The following is a 19,431-nucleotide window of genomic DNA, read 5'->3' on the forward strand; positions in this document are numbered from 1 at the left end:
GTCAGCCGTATATTTCCCAAATGTGGCCAGGGCGGGGTGCAGGCAGACAGAACTGTTAGCGCTTCGTTGCATGTCCGAACCCCTTTAGAGAGGCACATTGCTTTTAGGAGCTTCTGCCGTTGTTGTAGCATTCCGGGGCAGCAGCGGCCTCATGTAGCAGAAACTTCTGTTTGTAATTACAGAGTCTGCACCTGGTTTATAGAGGCCAGGGGTTTCCATCCAGGGGTTTTTTGGGGTTGGAAGGGGCACTGGCCCATTGGAGGTTTTTTGAAAGCCTTCCTCCCACTGCTTGCTTCAGGTGGGGCTGTAATCTATGCTCCTTATATGATGCTATCAGACCCGGAAGCCCTCCCCTTGCTGTGTAGTTTGCTAGGTCTGCTTCCCGTGACACTTGGGAGGTGTGTTTGCTGAGGGCCTTTTCGATTGGCTCTTTTCCCAGTTTTCTGTTGCGAGGCCCAATGTTTCGACTGCTTCCTTCATATAAGTTTTCCATGGATTGGTTGTCTCTTCATAAATGGGCTTTAACGTGCTCTTCAGGCATCAAATTGGTGCATTCGAAACCTGGTAAATAAAATGAGGTTGGGTATGTCAACAGGGGTCTGGGTCTAGACCCTGCAGACCATAACTGACCTAAATTGTGTGATCCAAGGCAAATCATTTTACCTCCATTTCCCGGTGCTGCTTGAAGGTATTTTCAGCTGCCTCAGTTCACAGATTTAAAACTGACTTCTCCGAGTCATATCAAACCAGTTGACAAATACTACATTTGATATGAAGTCACATGATTGGGTCCATACAAGTATTCCAAAGATCAAAACACCCAGCCAGAATGTGTATTCTCCGATGAATCCCAGCTTTAATAAAAGTCCACTTTGTTTACCCTCATTTCCTCCTGCTTTCGAGTCCCTGAGTCATCATGTCTTGTTTTTGTCTTTGCAGTTGCTTCTTAACGGGGTTGTTTTTTGCCAGAATGTCTCCACAACAGAAAACCAGCTTGATCGAAGAGTTCCAAAAACTAGAGTATGTTCTGCTTTTGTTCCTTTCATGCAGAGTTTATTGTGTTGAAATCAAAATGATCCTAATGCAGCACAGAGATGTTCAGCATCAGTACAGGTAACTCATGTGCAAGTCTTTAAAGAAAGGGACGGTGCACCAGAGAATGAAGTCAAAAAATCGCTTCCAATTTATCCAAAATTATCCTTTATTCTTGTTCTTAATCTCTAAAATCCAACCACAGCCAATGCGTTTTGTTCCAATGGGACTTCGTCAGGGCAAAAATTCATCAAGAATTGAATCCACAAAGGGTACTAATTCCAAGCATCCAAAGAATCGATATGTATCCAATAACATCCAATACCGGTCCACAGACCTCCATTAACGATGAACACTAATCAAATCAATGACGTAGTTATGATTCAGAGTACTGATGCATATGAGTCCATGGTTTTAGATTTCAATAAAATATCAATCCACAATCCTCCATAATTAATTAGTAGTAGTAGTACAGCAAAGCAAGTTACTGTGTATTAATCAGCCAAAATCAGACCGAAGTGCAGAAAACTCCGCAAACTTCGCGAACGGAGCGAAGTTCACCGCCCAGGCCTACTCCAGACTAACTACATGGCATATGCAGCCCTTTGTGTGGAGGCAGGACATAACCTATACAAGTGCAGGTAGTGCTGTGCCCAGCTTCACAAAACTCCGAGAACTACACCCAGGCCTGGTCTGGAGCCAGGTTACTGGTTGAGGGGGTGAAACCCTTCTCAAGCGACAATCACAAGTCTTCTCAGGATGATGTCACAAGGAAACTCCAAATGAATCTGCTCTCACCCCCATGGTAGCTTGGAACAGAGAAGTCAGGCTTATCTTAGAGGATATGTGTAAAGTATTTTGCAACACTTCAAACAGTAACACAGTAAAAACACAACACAAAAGATTCTCACTCCAGGTTAGAAATCCACAATCCTCCATAATTAATTAGTAGTAGTAGTAGTAGTAGATCTCCGAACACGAAGAGGACGCCACCTGTGATACGGAAGGACGGCGATGGCCCATCTAGGTGCACCTAAGCTCTCTATGGTTTGTGGCTGTCTGGAAGGAATACACAACACCCAGCTGTCAACTACACCCAATCATGTGACCCAGAAACAGGCTGCATGCACTTAATGGCTAAGGTAGGAAAAAGACATATTTCTAAACGTGTTACAGCAAACAAATGATGATCGGAATGCTGACAATGCAAACATTCTACCCCAGTCAAAAGATCGGGGTTAAATCTTTTGTTCTTTTGCCCACTACGCCACCCCAGTTTGGACCCAGCCATATGCAAATCAGTCTTGACCCTGTGCCCCATGGGAACAGTCTAGACGGAACTGCCAGGCCAGTTCCTCCCTGGACCGGAAAAAAGCATCCTGGGACCGGTTTCAGGGTATGCCACCCTTCTTCAGCCAGGCTAGCTGGCAAACCACACATGCCACCACACTCCAAGACACATAAGGTCACTCTTCTCTACTCCACAAAATGCCACTCCATGCCACACAATGCCACTACAGTGCACACAATGCCACTCCATCTCACACAATGTCACTTAACACCATGCTCTTAACTCCACACGACTCAATTTGACTCCATGACACACAATTCAAATCCACTCAGTTCCACTCCACTCTACACAATTTAACTGCACTCTACTCCATGCCACAAAATTCCACTTTACTCTACTCCACACCACACAATGCCACTCCATGTCACAAAATGCAACTTCTCTCCATAGTGCACCATTCCACTTTACTCCACCCAAAACAATGCCTCTCCTCCCCATGCAGCCCAATGCCACTCCACGTCATGCTATACCACTCCAGTGCACTCCACTCCAACAAATCCAATAGATATCATATTCGCAAGACCTGTCAGTTTTGCCAATGCTTGTTTATTCTGTGAACATCACAAGAATATTTGTTTGCAGACATTTCTCTGTTGTGTGCTGAATGTAGTATGACTTTAAACCACTTTACAATTGACTGGGAAATGTAACTCCAGGAGATGCAGCTAGTTTAAGCTCAGAGAAGGGTCAGGAGAAGTGCTACCCACATATCCAGTCATGCCTCCAGAATGCTTTTGCTTATTTTAACCCCATTTCTTAACTTATCTTAGAGCTGCACTCTTTGCAGTATTATGCAAACCCTTGGGTGTTTCACTTTAAAAAGTATATTCTTTACATTCGGTACGGCCACAGCAGTACCATCAGTGACCCCTTGAGCAAAGAGCCCTGTCCATGACAGGACATGTGGCTGTATGATTTGAACAGGAACTTGTGGGAATGGCCACTTGCAATTAAAAAATTAAAACACAGTTTGGTTTTGGATTTAAACCATAGTCATTGTCATCAAGTCTAGCTTATTGGCTGCTTGATGTATCAAAGTATTTATTTGTTTGTAGTTTACAAGGAGGTGAACCACACCCACTAGGATAGCAAAGCGGTTTACAGAAACAGACTGAGTAAGTAATGCACATTTGAGTAAATATGGGCAAAGTGTTGAAACATTGAATATAATACTTGTCCCACTTTTCCCAATACACAAAAATAAATTGTAAATAAAAAACCCAGATACATTACCCAAAAGTAAAGCTAATAAATATGAGTATGTCATCATCTACTCTTTCAATCTTCCAGGAAATTTGCAGACACGGTTCCTCAATGTAGATAAAAAAAGGACCAGTCATCATTTTGTACCCCATAGTTTCATTACAGATCTGTAGGGAGCCATTCACCATGACTAATTTCAAGCCATTCCACGGTTGTCCATTTTGCAATTCCACAGCATAACCGTCTTTGCTTACTTCATCCACATAACAAGCAGGACCAAACCCCAATTTACCCTCGGCACATTTGGCATCAGGTAATGTAGCACCAATAATCATCCTTCTCCAGCACCACAGTTTTAGCGGCATATCATCAAGCCTCGCATAGAAAATTAGCGCCGCTTTAGCGTCCGTTTTTAGACAGAAAGCGGCGATAATTTCATCGCCTAATCAGCAAGGTCACGCTATCGCGTGAATCCTTGCATTATCGCCCTTTCCCCCAACGCCCATCTTTGCATCTCTAATGAGATGCAAAGTGGGGGTTCCTGCCCTGACATAACTGGAGAAATGTCGCTAAGCGACATTTCTCCGAATATCAATGGGCACGCTAACCTGCAGAGCGAGAATCAAAGTAGCAATAACCTCTGTTATCGCTACTTTCCTTACGCCTGCTTCAAGATTGACTTAGCCATGATATCCTATGGAAGGTGGATATCATGGCTAAGTATGTGAGGCCCTATCAGCAAGCTATCACCAAACCTTGTGCGATTATCGCTATATTTCCAGCGATAATCGCACAATTGGCAGCTTGCGCTCTGAATTTCATCGCTTTGGAGATAAGCGTTGCTGATAGCACGTTATCTCCGCGATAAAATTCAGAGTTGGCTGGCGATAATTATCCTCACGCTAGGAGCGCTGAGCGATAATTATCGCATGGCCTTGATGAAATGCCCCTTAGTTCCTTTAGTTATGGTATACCTTTCGTTACTTCTTGTTTGACTATCCTTAATTCTACTTGCAGACAGCTCACTATCATGTGCATTGACATTACTGGAATTGATTATGTGTCAACCAAGCCGGCCTCAACAAATTCTGAGTACCCCTGTCCCTCAATGCTGCAAAAGGTACAATACCAGTCACACAATGAGGAGTATTGCGAAACGACTAGAGCATGGCACACACAGCATTCCCTACACCAACATCTTCTAGTACAGCTCCAATCCTCGTCGCCAAAGTTACAGGGAAACAGAAGCATCCGACCACATTAACCTGAAGTAAGTCACTTTATTTAAGATAAATCCAAACACCTTGCAGGCAGCCACTCGCCGACAACTCCAGCTCGCAGACACTTCCAACTGCCACCTCTCGCCTCACCATTCCAAATAAATGTCTGAGCGTTGACACAGAGCAGAGATGTCACAAGCTGGAGTGACTACAAGCCAACCCCCTCAGCATTAGTACATTGAGTATAACAGTACTCCCACACACCATCCATGGAGTTTGACTCATTCGCAGATTTACAATCAGTGGTAAATCTGGGAATGAATCAAAATGCTACAGTTCCCCCGGTGAGGTGTATCTAGAAGAAATATCTTAATTTCTTCTTGTTACTTCCTCTTTCTATGGGTACTTCATTCTGCAGCACATATAGAAAGAGAAAAATGACTCAGAGGGCTGTTTTAGTGCAGGAAGGTGCCCCTTCCTGCATGGAAACCCTCCTGCTTAAAATGCAGGCACCCTTGCGCCATAGTTCAAGGGTTACTATGTTGGCACTAGACAGCATATTGTATGCCAGTGCTATGTGAAGACAGGAATGAGCTCTGGAATATCACGCAGCTGAGTATGCCCCTTGCTGTATTGCTATTCACATATCCATTATTGGTCCCCAGAATGTTTTGTCTATTTTAACCCAATTGCTTAACTTATTTTAGGGTGACACTGTATGCAGCATTATCCAAACCCTTGTATGTTTCACTTTTGAAGCTACACTCTCCTTCGGGCAGTGCCAGTAGGGCCAGCAGTGAGCCCTTGTGCACACAGCCCTGTCCTTGGCAGGAAATGCAGCTCTCTGATTTAATGGAAAGGGTGTGAATTATTACTTCTGATTAAAGCATGTAAAACTCGCTTTACTGTGTGTTAGGTTTTGTAGCTTAGAGGCTGCTTTACATCACCTGATGACATTAGATCATTAATTCGTAGTTTTCCAGGAAGTGAACCACACCCACCAGGATGACTTACGGAGACAGGCGGAGTAACGAATGCACATTTGAGCAAATATGGACAAAGTACTACAAATATCACGAGTCTTAAGCAGTGGGAGATGATCTGTCATCATTATTCAAGTTGAAGGTGGCCCCTCCTGTACATATTCCAGTTAGAACTGGTGTTGAAAGAGGTGTTATACTGAGCTTCCTCTTGAAGGGGTTGAAAGAATTTTAATAGAGAGTGGCATGAAGTTTCAGACCCTCTGACCACTCCATAATAAAGCTTGGTTGAGTTGTTGATTTCTGCAAGGCAGTGGTGGCTGGTGGGCCCTTAAAGTGGTGGTGCATAACATTTGACAAAGGGACGAAGAGAGAGATGCACCAATAGCTCTCTGGCAGTCCTGCTGTATGTATCTTGGTAATGCAGCGACTGAATACTTGCCTGAATATTTGCCTCCGATGTAAAATTGCTTTTTAAACTTGCTCAAGTCACGTTTGTGTTTTTTAAAATTACGCATTTGACTCGCTTCCTGTTGATCCTCAGTTCCGCTTTGAACGCGGTCTAGTGCTGAGTGGGAGGGAGTTAGCAGCTGCTGCACAGCAGAGCTGATTGGTTGGAGGGCGGTAGGGGAAGACATTTCAGCGCGCTGGAGCAGACGCGCAGCGGACGCGCGCAGCGGGTGCGCCGCGGGTGCGCCGAAGGCGCGCCTAAGGCAAGCCCGTCTGCGCCCGTCCGTGCCCTGCCGGGACCAGGGGCCATAAACCCTGGCCCAATGCTGAAATATTCACCTAGTGAGCTCTTGTCTCTCGACACCTTTTCCTACCCTCTCGAACCTTCTACCCTGTCAATATTGGGAACTGAAAACCTCCTTAGGACCCCCGCCGTAACCCCAGTCCACCTTGCTGCCCCCCCAGTTCATCCTTCATCTAGTCCACCGAATCCGCCGGGCTTGACAGTAGCCCTCCTGAACACTAGATCTCTGCACAAACACCGTCTAGAAATCTTCACCCTCCTTCAGGATGGCGATATTGATATTCTGTCCTTAACAGAAACATGGATGGGGGATGCATCAGTCCCCGACCTCATCTCTTCCTTGCCAGCAAATTTCGATGCCTTTTGGCACAATAGGCAAGATAATAGAAGAGGTGGGGGGGTGGCGACTTTCTTCAAATCTAGTCTAAAGGCCACCATGATACTATCAGAAAGCTCGGACAATTCTGAGATTCTAGGAGTCAAGTTTACTCTTGACTCCTCTTGCTTTGTCCTTTTGACAGTCTATCGCCCCCCGGACACCTCACCAGGTTTCTGCAATTATTTCGGCGATACTATATCAGATCTTAGTACGCGATATCAAAAGCTTATGGTTGTGGGCGATTTTAATTTCCATTGGGACAGTAGTCCCCGTGAGTCCCAGGCCAGTCAACTGGACATGACTATGTCCAACTTAGGATTCCATCAGTTGGTAAATGGCCCTACTCATTCTAAGGGACACACCCTTGACCTGGTTTGGTCAACTAGCCAGCAAGATAGACTCTTAAACTGTCTCCCATGTGTCTGGTCGGACCACTTTCTTATCTCTTGCTGGGTCCCCTTGGACTGTCCTTCCTCTCGCTTACCTCCAGAGTGGAGGAGAGTACGAAGTTGGCATAAAATCAAGTCGGATAATCTCACCGACTTCTTTCGGAGACTTCCCCCGCGTAGGCCTGAGGAGGGCCATACTAATATTGACGTAGCTAGCCAATCTCTTAATGATACTCTCCTCTCGGCCATTGACCATCTAGCACCAGAACGCAGCGAAAGAATTAAGCCCAAAAACAAAGGGGCCCCCTGGTTTAACGAGACCTTACGGATACACAGACAGAGCCTGCGTAAGGCTGAGAGACAGTGGAGAAGAGCTTATAAGGCCTCGGACCTGATTCTCTACAAAGCTGCTCTGGTGCTCTATAAGAAAGCTATCACCTCCAGGAAAGCAGATTATTATGAGGCTCGGATTGTTGATGCTCCTAATAAACAAAAGGAAACTTTTAAGATCTTAAAAGAACTTAGCAGAAAGGTCGATGTGTCATCAACCTTAATACCTTTCGATGTTGACACCTTACAGTCCTTTTTCCTGCAGAAAGGGATGAATATTCTGCTTGAGATTAATAAATCTCCTGCAACTGCTGCAAGTCAAGGACTGGTGTCACCTCAAACTTCACCAGCTCAGTTTCTTGCCCAGTTTCCTCCGCTGGATGCTGAAGCGTTGGCTTTCCTGACAAACAAAGTTAAATCCGGCTCACCGGCTGACCCCTGTCCTCCTAGGATTTTTCAGCTGGCCCGCCCAATCTTGGAATGTCAGATTCTCTCGCTCCTCAACAACTCCCTGGCCACTGGTCAGGTGCCAAGTAACCTGAAGGAGGCCAGAGTTATCCCCTTACTGAAAAAACCAGGAGCCGACAGGGCTGTTCTGAAAAACTACAGGCCAATTTCACAACTCCCCTTTTTGGCCAAAGTTATGGAGCAACATGTCCTAAAAAACCTCTCTGATTTTTTGGACACATTTAAGCTGCTGCATCCACGTCAGGCAGGTTTTAGAGCCTATCATAGCACAGAGCTAGTCATGTTGTCTGTCCTTGACGACCTTAGATTGAATGCTGATAAGAGAGAGCCAAGCGCACTTGTGCTCTTGGATCTCTCTGCAGCTTTCGATACGGTCAGCCACTCCATCTTGCTGACCCGTTTGAGGGACCTGGGAATCAGGGGCACGGCCCTTGACTGGCTAAAATCCTTTCTCTCTGGGCGCTCGCAAAGGGTGCAGCTTGGTGATTGCTCCTCCAAGAGAGGTGTTATCCCATGTGGTGTACCACAGGGCTCTGCGCTGTCCCCTTTGCTCTTTAATATCTATTTGCAACCCTTAGTGTCCACCCTATCCAATCTGGATTGCCGTGTTTTTAATTATGCTGACGACACCCAGCTTATCCTGAGAATTGACAATTCAGCCCATGCCCAAGAGACGGCCCAAAATATTCTAAGATTTACAACTAACTGGATGACAGCTAACTCTTTAAAAATCAATCCCGATAAAACAGAGGTTCTCGTCGTCCCAACCATTATTAACTCCGTGGGTGGCCTGTTCTGGTCCAAAGAACTTGGGACTCCCCCCTGTCCAGCCCCAGTTGTGAAAAGCTTGGGAATTAAGATCGACGCAGAACTCTCGCTAAGTCATCAAGTCTCCTCAGTGGTGGGCATCTGTTCTGGTATCTTGAGGCAACTGAGGAAGTTGGTCCCCATTCTATCTACCTCCTCCATGAAATCCATAGTCTCTGCTGCAATTTTGTCACGCCTTGACTATGGGAACGCGCTGTATCTGGGTCTTCCTCAGAAACTCACTAACCGGCTCCAGGTGGTGCAGAATGATGCTGCTAGGTTGGTTTTTAGCCTTCCTAGGAGGACCCATGCATCACCTCTACTCTTAAAACTACACTGGTTGCCCGTTAGACAACGCACGAATTTCAAGGTCCTGTGTATCGCCCATAAATCCCTCTATGGTCAAGCCCCTAGCTACATTAGGGATCGCCTGGCTAAGTATGTTCCAGGACGTCCACTTCGATCTGCAGATGCTTTCCAGCTAGTCTGCCCCCGTAGCAATTTGGTTTCCAAGGGCGGGCGAGCCTTTTCCGTTATCCTGCCACATCTATGGAACCAATTGCCGGATGCTTTACGGAAAGAACCAGGCTTACTCCCCTTTCGAAAGCTATTGAAAACGCTGCTTTTGAGAGTCTCTTCCTAAGATCCCTGTCATGAGAAATTTATTAAAGAAAGGGGAAACATTTAATAGGAATAATTTGTGTGACAAAGAATTTGATGATATAAAATTGAAATTGCAGAATGCTCCGAATCTTAAGAATTTTGACCCCAGAAAAAACTCTATCATTTCTACGGATGCGAGCCTGAAAGGGATAGGTGCAGTCCTATATCAAGGGGGTGTCCTGCCTGAGAATACTATCATGTTTATATCTAGGTGTTTAAAAGGGGCTGAATGTCGTTATTCAGTAATTGAACGTGAAGCCCTTGCGGTATATTGGGCGATTAAGAAATTGAAAAAGTTTTTGTGGGGCACTTCATTTGTCATAAGAACTGACCACAAACCTCTTTGTGAGGTGTTAACTAAAAAAGGGATTGACTCTATATCTCCTAGGATCTCAAAATGGGTAGTTGGCTTGCAAGGGTTTAATTTTATTGTTAAACATGTTCCTGGGTCAGATAATGTTGTTGCAGATACTCTTTCGAGGTTGGTTCCTGATGAACAACAAGATATAGAAGACGCTAATTCAGATCCGTCTTTTAGTTTTCCACAAGACTTTGTCTGTGGAGTGGATTGTAAAGTGATTTCTCGTGAGAGGTGGTTAGATGCTTGCAAGTGTGATAATACTATTCAAGAGGTCTCAAAATTGATTTGTGATGGATGGCACCATAAAGGTCAAGGTAGTGACTCTGTGAGAGATTTCTGGTTGGTCAAGGATCAACTTTCATGTTGTGAGGGGTTGTTGTTGAGAGGTCACAAGCTAGTACCTCCGGTTTCTTTAAGGAAGGAGATTTTGGATTTGGCACATGAGGCACACTTAGGTATTTCCAAAACTAAAGAGAGAGTGCGTTCTTGCTATTGGTGGCCAGGTCTGGACACACAGATTGAACATTTGGTCAGGGAATGTGTTCAATGCACTCTCAGCGAGAAGGTTTTAAAAACTAGAACACAGCCCATGGAGAAAAGACTTCGACCGTGTGGCCCCTGGAAGGATACGGCTCTTGACATTTTAGGGCCTATTCATGGAGAGGGTTCAGACACATTTGTTATAGTGGTCATGGATTTGTTTTCAAGGTGGCCAGAAGTGTTTTTTGTAAAGAGTGTAAATTCAAATACGGTTATCAAATGTTTAAAGGACATTATTGCCAGGGAGGGAATTCCTGAGACCTTGCTAACAGACAATGGTGTACAACTTGTTTCGAGAGAAATGGAGACTTTTCTTAGTGATTGTGGCATTATTCATAAAAAATGTTCGTTGTATCACCCAGAATCCAATGGGACAGTAGAAAGATTCAACAGGGTCTTGAAGGAAACGGTGTCTTTAGCAAAATCCAATGGTCTTAATTGGCAAGATGAAGTCTTGAAAAGAGTGTGTGTGTACCGTTTTACCCCACACACTACTACGGGGAAGTCTCCTTTTCTTTTGTTTCGTGGAAGAGAACCTGATACCTTTTTAGATCCACCATGGGTAAATAAGTTTCTTTCTAATAGGTCTCAAGAAGGTGATCCTAAATCATGGCAGGAAAAGGAAGATATGAAATGTTCTAAGAGCAAAGAAAACTATGATGTTCGTCATGCTGTTAAGTCCACAAAGGTTAAGGTGGGTGATTGGGTTCGGATTAAAAGACCAGGTTTTGCTGTTTCTGGATCTAAGTTCACTGAACCGTTAAAAGTTATTAAGGTTTTCAACAATGCTATAAGAACAAGTGATCACAGGGTGTGGAATCTGGGTCGTGTTGCGGTTTGCAATACTGTTGTGAGACCTAGTTTTCCTCATACTGTTACGGAGGGAGAAGGAGCTCCGAAGGTCATTATGAGGCCCAGAAGAAACTCATGCCTTCCCTCTCATTTGAAGGACTATGTCACTTAAGTAATGTCACATGATGTTAGTTGTGTATATAGAATATGTGTAAGGTGGTTTTGCTGTAAAAAATGTAAAGGAGGGAGATATGTTGTAATGGCTTTCTTCTTCTTACTCTGAGATGCTTGTGTTCTGGAATGTCAGGGCCAAGCTGAATCTAGAATGTGTAAGAAGTGGGGAGCATTAACCTGGTGGCAGTTGGGTGGATGAGCTGATATAATCTGCAACTGAGAATAAACCTATGATCACCTTCATCAAGCTTCAATTTCATTCTTCTCATCAAGGATTTATCCTTTTAACACCAGGACTGTCTTTGCCTGGCCTTCTGCAAATCTCCTTCTGTCGGCGCTAAGAGACCTGTCGGTGTACATGCGCTATATAAATCTCCATACAAATACAAATACCTCATTGTTTTCCAAATTTACCTTGAGTGCAACCTTTATCTTAAGAATTAATTCTAGTGCGCCAATGCCAGAATGCTTTCCTAGTAATCCCATATGGAATGAATTACATGCAAAATCACAGTGCCAGAATGTTGCCGTTGATACCAGCCACAGGGCATGGGTGACCCATATGTCTAAAATCACCCACACATCAAAGCTTGATTTTCCCGTGGTTTGCTTCACAAGCCAGACCTCTACTCCCAATTTGCCATGGTCTCCAAGTACAACCTCCAGTGTCCCAGCAACATCATTTTGCCCTAGGTGCCCCTTCCCCCATAGCATGAATTACAACCAGTAATTCCAGACCCACATATTACAACAGGAGCCCACACTTATGCCAAGAATAACATTAAAAGTGCCAGTGAAAGCAAGCTCTCATGAGTGTCCCCATAAGCCAAGAATTATCACGAGTATGCCCTGACCAACAGCAGACTCAGGCGCAGAAAACATGCTAACAAACACACTCTTACTCACTCTCACTCACAATCACCCTCTGTCTCATTCACTCTCTCTCTCTGACTCACACTTTCTCATTTACACATTCTGATTCATATTCCCTCATTCACACACACATGTAACCATACATTCACACTCACTGATTTGCACTGTTATTTTCACTCACAAATGCACTCACACTCTCTCTTTCACAATCTTTGACCCTTACTCGCAGCTACTGGTGTACAGGGGCAATGGTGAATAGGGTTCAGAAGGCCCCTCAGTCCTCTGGGCCCTGGTGCAACTGCACACTCCTGACTCACTTACACTCCCTATCACATTCTCCCCCTCACTCACTCACTCACTCTAACTCACTCACAGTGCTTTACTACCCCGCATTCACCCTTCCATACTCACTCTCATACTCATTCATTGAATTCTCATGTATAGCCTCATGAACAATGCAAGCTAACTTGAAAAGACTTCACAACTCAATAGGATAACAGCTGAACGAGTGCAAGATTGGCGAGATGTCTTCTTATTGACTGGATCCAGATATTAGACAGGCATCCACATGACAAATTAAGGAATTTCTTCAACATTTTCACTTTGCTATGACTTTATCAATGTTGAATGTAACCTCAGTCAGGAAGTCATGTCACATTCTCACCTGTTGTGCTTTCCCAACATACAAGATATGCTTTGGTGGCAAATCCTGCTAATCTCAGAATCTCAAGGTGGTTTTTAAATGTCTTTCCAACTCCGAAAAAGGGTTTGTGACCCAGTATGTATCGCTATTAAAATTCATTATTGGAGGTGACTGAAGACATTACAGCTCAACTGTAATTACAAAATAGGAGACTGGCTTCTATAAAGGGATCTCAGGCTCCCATGTATTATAATGCGAATGAACACAGGAAGCACACCTTGTTTCAGGCAATAATGTCCTATTTCTTTTATCACAGTTACTATGTTGGAATGTGTGGAGATGGAGCTAATGATTGTGGGGTGAGTAAAAGTACATGTGTGCTTATTCATTCTGATAGAATATTTACTGAGAACGTGGGAGTTATTTCTATAGTGTACACTTAGGACTGCCTACCTGCCACCTCTTGAGGTCAAAAGTATTTCACTGTTCAGAGAAACAGAACATTTTGATGATACAGGATCAGTAGGTAGTATATCATATGCCCCATTTTATACTCCTGATGTGGCCATTCCCCCTTTTGCAATAAGTCCTGCCTCTAAAACTGGCCTTTGCCCATTGTCCCTTTACTAAGCCAACCAATGAAACACTTAGAGTAAACTGATCTGGTGGTGCACGCAGTCAATGAATAGAGAGACCACTGGCTCTATACTCATTAACCGTCTCCAGACCCCACTGGTTTCCAGCCGACCAAGTATCCCTACATTGACCACACTTGGAGTGACCTGAATGCTGCAGCAAGGTGAAATGCTTGACTATATTTACACCATTCATGCTGGTGTTTTCCAGGCCTTGAAAAAAGGGGGTACCATCTGATCCTTATGCCAATATACCATGTGGTGAAGGTGGGCATGGCTGGGACACATAGGTATCATCATGATGCATTGATGCCCAGGTTCCTTGCATCGGTCTGTAGAGCACATTTTTGAAGGGAAGATTAAGCTTCACGTAGAGAGGGTCCAGAGTCTGGTACGTTTAGCCCCCCACCTTTGCCTTTACAACAGCCCCCTCCTCCTGACTGTATCATGCAATGTAGGGAGCAGATCATTGGTGCTCAGCACAAGAAGCCTTGAAGTGGTGTCCAACATTTTATGAAATGGTTTGTTCAAAAAATTAAAATGCACTTGCCAAATATTTTATTTTACCATCCAATACAATGGTTCTTAACCTATGATGCGATTGCTTAGAAAATTGCATAATCTAAACAGTTTAATAAAGGGTATATAAATAAATAAGCAAAATGTAAAATAGAACATTTTGAAAAGGTCTGTAAATATGAAGGAATTAGAAATTAAAAAGTAAGGTAATATCTTCAGATTGATTGTGGGAGAATATCAAGCACATTAAACAGAATACAGATTAGAATGATGAGTGGCCTCAATTAAATTTAGAAAAGTTTCAACATTCCCATTGAAATTTTTGATTATTGTTTTTGAATTGAATAAAATATTTCATCATTTGCATATTTGTTTGATGAAAGATTGTTTCTGTATTTTTCTGTGTATTGTTTTGTGGATGAAATCATCACAAATGCTTGAGTCGGGGTCCCTGGCTAACAGTGATGACTCAATGGGAGTCCCCCAATTCCAATTATGATACAGTGGGGTCCCCAGTTTTCCAGTAAAGATTAATTGGGTGTGAAAAATTGGGTTGTTGGTTGAGGGAGGTATGAGCCCTTCTCTAGCAGCAGCCACAGTCCTTGCCATGATGAACTACAAAAAGTGATTAAATAGACCTGTGTTTAACCCTCCGGTAGCTTGGCACAATGACAAAAGAGGTCAGTTTTAACTTAGAGGCAATGTGTAAAATATTTATTAAGAATGTAAACAGCAATAAAGTAAAAACACAATATCAGAAAAATCCAATACCAATTTAGAAAAATAGAACGTATTTTAATAAATAATGGTATAGCAGAATGGCAATAACCTAATCTGTAGAACAGGAGATATTGAAATGTAAAGGCTTTAGTGAAAATGGGGCCAAGAAGCAGAAAGCACCACTCAAGGCTATCTGGTTGCCCTATGTGGGGGGAAAGTCATACATTCAGGAAGACCGTGATGGCGTGTAGGCCAGAAACAGGGACCAGGCTAGTCCAGCTGAAAAGTAACCTTCTAAAGTCCAATGAAAGAGTTCTTTTCATGTTGGAGGGGGCTGTATGGAGAAGCCTTTCGCCGTGAAGAGCTGGCCGAGAGTTGTGGACCTTTTTTGCTGTAGCATGAAGTGCTGGTCATCACTGGACCTTGAATTTGGTGGATCATTGTGGCAGTCACTGTCGGCACAAGGTCCAGAGCTTGTGTTGGCAGACGTTGCGAGGGTCACTTTTGGTGCGAAGAGCAGATCCCACTGAGACTTCGCATTGGCAGCTCTTGTACGCTGCAGAATCTTGGTGCACATGGGAACATATGCTGTTGTGAAGAGCCCAAACTTCAGGATTTTCCGGTTTTACGTCAGGAGGGGCTCTGACTTGATCACATCTCAGGGGGATCAATACTCTCTTAGGCAGAGGCCAGTGAGAAGGCTCAAGCAGGTCCATGCCGAAGCAGTTGGTGCTGGGCAGTGGTGGGGAGGCCTCTGGAAGCTTGTTGTGTCTCTCTAACTCACACAGGAGGTCAGCCAAATGACCATTGAGTCACTCTGGGTAGCCTGGGTTCAGACCAAGCAGGCCACTTTCTCCTTCTTCAGGCAGCATGTGAGTCTTTCCAGTAGCACAACAGTCCTTCTGGCAGCAGGGCCATTCTTCTTCTGAATCTTCTACAGGTCCAGCAGTGTTCTGATGGTGGGCTCTGTAGGTCCCTTTTCTATACCTGATGCCAGCTGTGTGTGGGAATTCTAAGACCTATACCCAAAACAGGTTCTGATCAGTGCTTCCCCTTGACCTGGTTCTGGCTCCAAATTGTCTAGGGTGACAATGGGCCGCTTAGGTTTGGTGTCAAGTTTGTTTGAGTTTTCTGCATGCAGAGCCCTTTGAAATGTACTCATGGCAGGGGGAAGCTCCTCACAGGTGCTGATAGGGGGTTCAGAATTGACACTCTACGCTGTCCTCAAGTACTGTTGTACTGTGTTGAATAACTTCAGGTCCAGAAATCCTGTAGGACACTATCACAATGATTGAATGGTGTCATCAGTGATGCAATCAATTATGTAATTTGGGATACCATATGTGATGTCATCAATGACGTCATTTACCATATCATGAGTGATGTAAGATGTGACATCATTCTGTGCATAATGGGGGCACGAGTTATTGTTAGTTCACTTAACTATAACTCGCAAATGTCAGAGTTTTTTCATTTTTTAAACATTAGTTGTTATCTCATTTTAACTTCTAACTATAGCTTTAGCCCTTGGTTTTCCAGTGAAATTCTTGGGTTTAAATGTAAGCTAAGATCTTACTACCATACCTAACTATAACATCAGTTTAACCATTGGATTTTTCACTTAATTTCTGTGGTTTATTTTATCACATTCAAAATTGAGCATAAGCCCAACTACTGAAGGCAACTTGCAGTCACTGTGCTCAGCCTTTGGCTGTGATCAGTGGGTGGGTGTTGAACACTGGGCCTGGTCTCCCACCAAGTTCTGACGCAAATCCCCACAAGTGCTTTGGCCATGCACACATGGGTTTGTAGACAAGGCCTGCCCTTTAGCCAGGCCCTGAGCTCATCCCCCCACACAGCCTTCAGCTGTGTTTAGAGGGGCTTGGAGAGACACAAACCCTAGCAATGTAAGAACGTGGGTTATTAGTTGGGAAAGATGTGACACTCTCCCAAACAATGGGCACACAACCTTCCATCTACTAGTAATCAAGTACTCCATTATAGCACTTGACTCTCTGAGGGTAGGGAGGCAGAGCAACCAAGGTGCACTCAGGGGAGGTGGTGTGGGCTAGTGGCCCAGTTGACAGGTACACAACAAGCATCACCCAGTACATCATTGTCAAGCCAGTGCTTTTACTTATAAAAAGAACAATTATTGTATTATGCAAATGCTACAGTGACACTCTCCTAACAGTCCACACCCCTAGCGACCTGAACGCTAAAACTATGAAACCTCCACTTAGGAGGGTCGTTATTGAAATATGGGCCTACTGGCTTTGTCTGGGCGTCACCACATTCATAAAAGCAAATCATATTATAACAGATTCCTAAACCACCATTAAAATGGCTATGTGCAATACCACCTCATGATGACTACTAATCTGATAGTAATCTAAACACAATCTTTTTGATTTTCATTAAAACATCGAATAAATCATCGTCAGTTTTGGTATTCATTACAATTTCAGCAAAAATATTAGTTTTTCTTCTACTTTTAAGATGCTGCCAGAACAGCATTATAATGCACTAATAGAAACCCCTAAACACCAGAGCCTATGAGCAAAATCCCAAGCTGTAGGAGTGCTTAAAAGCATGTGAAAACTTTCATGGGGGTCACACATTTAACCCCATAGGAGGAGTTAGTTCTATTTTGAAAACACTTTAATGGGGCTCCAGTAGGGGCTGTCAAACACCTGGCAGCCCCACAAACATTTAGCAGCCACTTTGCAGTGTCTGTGCCCTTTCTCCGGGGCTTATAGGGCGCTTCATTCCGGTCAGAGACCTGCAGCAGCGCTTTGAAGTGGACGCTACGTGAAAAACTGTTTTTTTTCTCCTTTTTATTTTATTATAAGAGGTGCCCCTATTTCACTGTGGGCACACACAGCATTTCTTTCCATGCTGGCCTACCGGGGGAGTCCCAAAGCACCTGTGGTCCCTTCCAGCTTCCTGCATCTGTGGCACAGCGGTGTGCCAGATGTTACCGGGCATTCTTACCTGCCCCTACTGACTGCAGGTGGCAACAGAAACACTGCACTTTTTCTGCCCATAGTAAGTGCAAATGGGAGACTCATGGCTGGGATCTCCCCCCACATCCCTTGGTATTCAATAGAACAATCTGCTCTCATTGGTGGACATGTACAATATATGCTGTGATCTCTGCTTTTATTCTGAGCAATCCTAGTGATGTATTCACACCAGATAATTCCAAAACCCTAAGCTTTGGGAATAAGAGATATCAAAGCTGAAGGAAACTGTGGGGGCTTCTGGAGAAAGCAATTACGCAAAGTTGGTCCAAGTTAAACTATGTTACGCCTTAGCCTGGTCTAGTTTACACAATGGTGAATCCCATAGAAGACACTTACTTGCAAATGGCCTATGCAATAGGATATATAAGTCCTCAGGATGTAAAAAACTTTGAGAGTGATCCAACAATGATTTGATAATGGTGCAGATGAGGTGTACCTTTCTTTATTAGATGCTTTTTGAAGGTTTTAGGTAAGTTCCTCAAATGCATATGTGGTTTTCTTCCAGGCTCTGAAAATGGCCCATGCTGGGATCTCCTTGTCAGAGCAGGAGGCGTCAGTGGCCTCACCTTTCACTTCCAAAACTCCCAACATTCAGTGTGTCCCAAAGTTAATCAAGTAAGTTTGTCAATCTGTTAACAATTAAAGTCTTCCCTGTAATGTGGTCACATTGTTTATGAGATGAAGGACCCCTGCTGCACAGTCTGAGGATATTACAAGTCACCAAAGAGATCCATGACCTTACAAAGCAACACAGCCTTAGGTCTTGTTTGTCTATATGATAATGGAACTTCTCGATGACTTACAATATCCATAGAATGTATTGCGTGGGTACTTTATCCCATGTCTAGTTCACCTTTAATATGAGGGTGTATTGCACCTTCAGTGAAAGAATGTGCAAAACTGCATCCCTTTCATGTGTAACACTAGATTATGTTGTACATGTAAACTATTACACTGTAAATGGATGAGCATTGATTTACTGCTAAAGTATGAGTCAAATGTCCGCTGATAGCTAGAATATGGCTGAAACATTTAAATCCATGTTTTAATCTTTCTCAATCTGTTTATTTGCTTGTCTTCTATTCTTGGGTTCCCTTTGTATCAGAATCAGTGTATAGTAAAGAAATGCTCAATCCTGTTTCTACATTTAGGGCTCTTATAAAACACAACAGCAGTCATGATTTCTCACACAGTATGGCAAACACCCAGTGCCGACTGCATACCAGCGGAACCTAAAAACGTGTGCATTCTGTAGTTTAATATCTGACACACCAAGCCCTCAGCTGACTCCTATTCTAAATTCAAAGTACCTTTAAACGTTGTGGGGATACTTGTGCCTTCAGAGTCATCGGGTCCAGTAGTAAAGTACCCACCTTGATATTGGCCCGGTGTCCGCTTACCAGCAGGTGAAATCCACATGGCAAAGTAAGGGCAGGAAGTCATGTGTCCTTGTCTGATCTGGCTCGACAGTGCAGGTGTAAGAGACATATTGTTTCTGCTTCTTTATAATATACATAGAATAGGCTTTGGGTGCCTTGAGGACTATTCCCCACTAACCTTAAGCTATTGGCT

General features: G+C 43.8%; 1 protein-coding gene across 1 annotated transcript in view; it reads left to right on the plus strand.

The window, feature by feature from the left end:
• LOC146788643 (putative cation-transporting ATPase 13A4) overlaps positions 1 to 19,431 on the plus strand; it is a 383,399-nt gene that overhangs the window by 296,550 nt on the left and 67,418 nt on the right. Inside the window, 4 exon segments of the mRNA XM_085635852.1 lie at positions 940 to 960; positions 962 to 1,020; positions 13,276 to 13,318; positions 18,365 to 18,474. Of these exon segments, the coding sequence (XP_085491978.1) occupies positions 940 to 960; positions 962 to 1,020; positions 13,276 to 13,318; positions 18,365 to 18,474 (233 nt within the window).

The sequence above is a fragment of the Triturus cristatus genome, chromosome 11 (genome assembly GCF_964204655.1).
Source record: "Triturus cristatus chromosome 11, aTriCri1.1, whole genome shotgun sequence".
Lineage (NCBI taxonomy): Eukaryota > Metazoa > Chordata > Amphibia > Caudata > Salamandridae > Triturus > Triturus cristatus.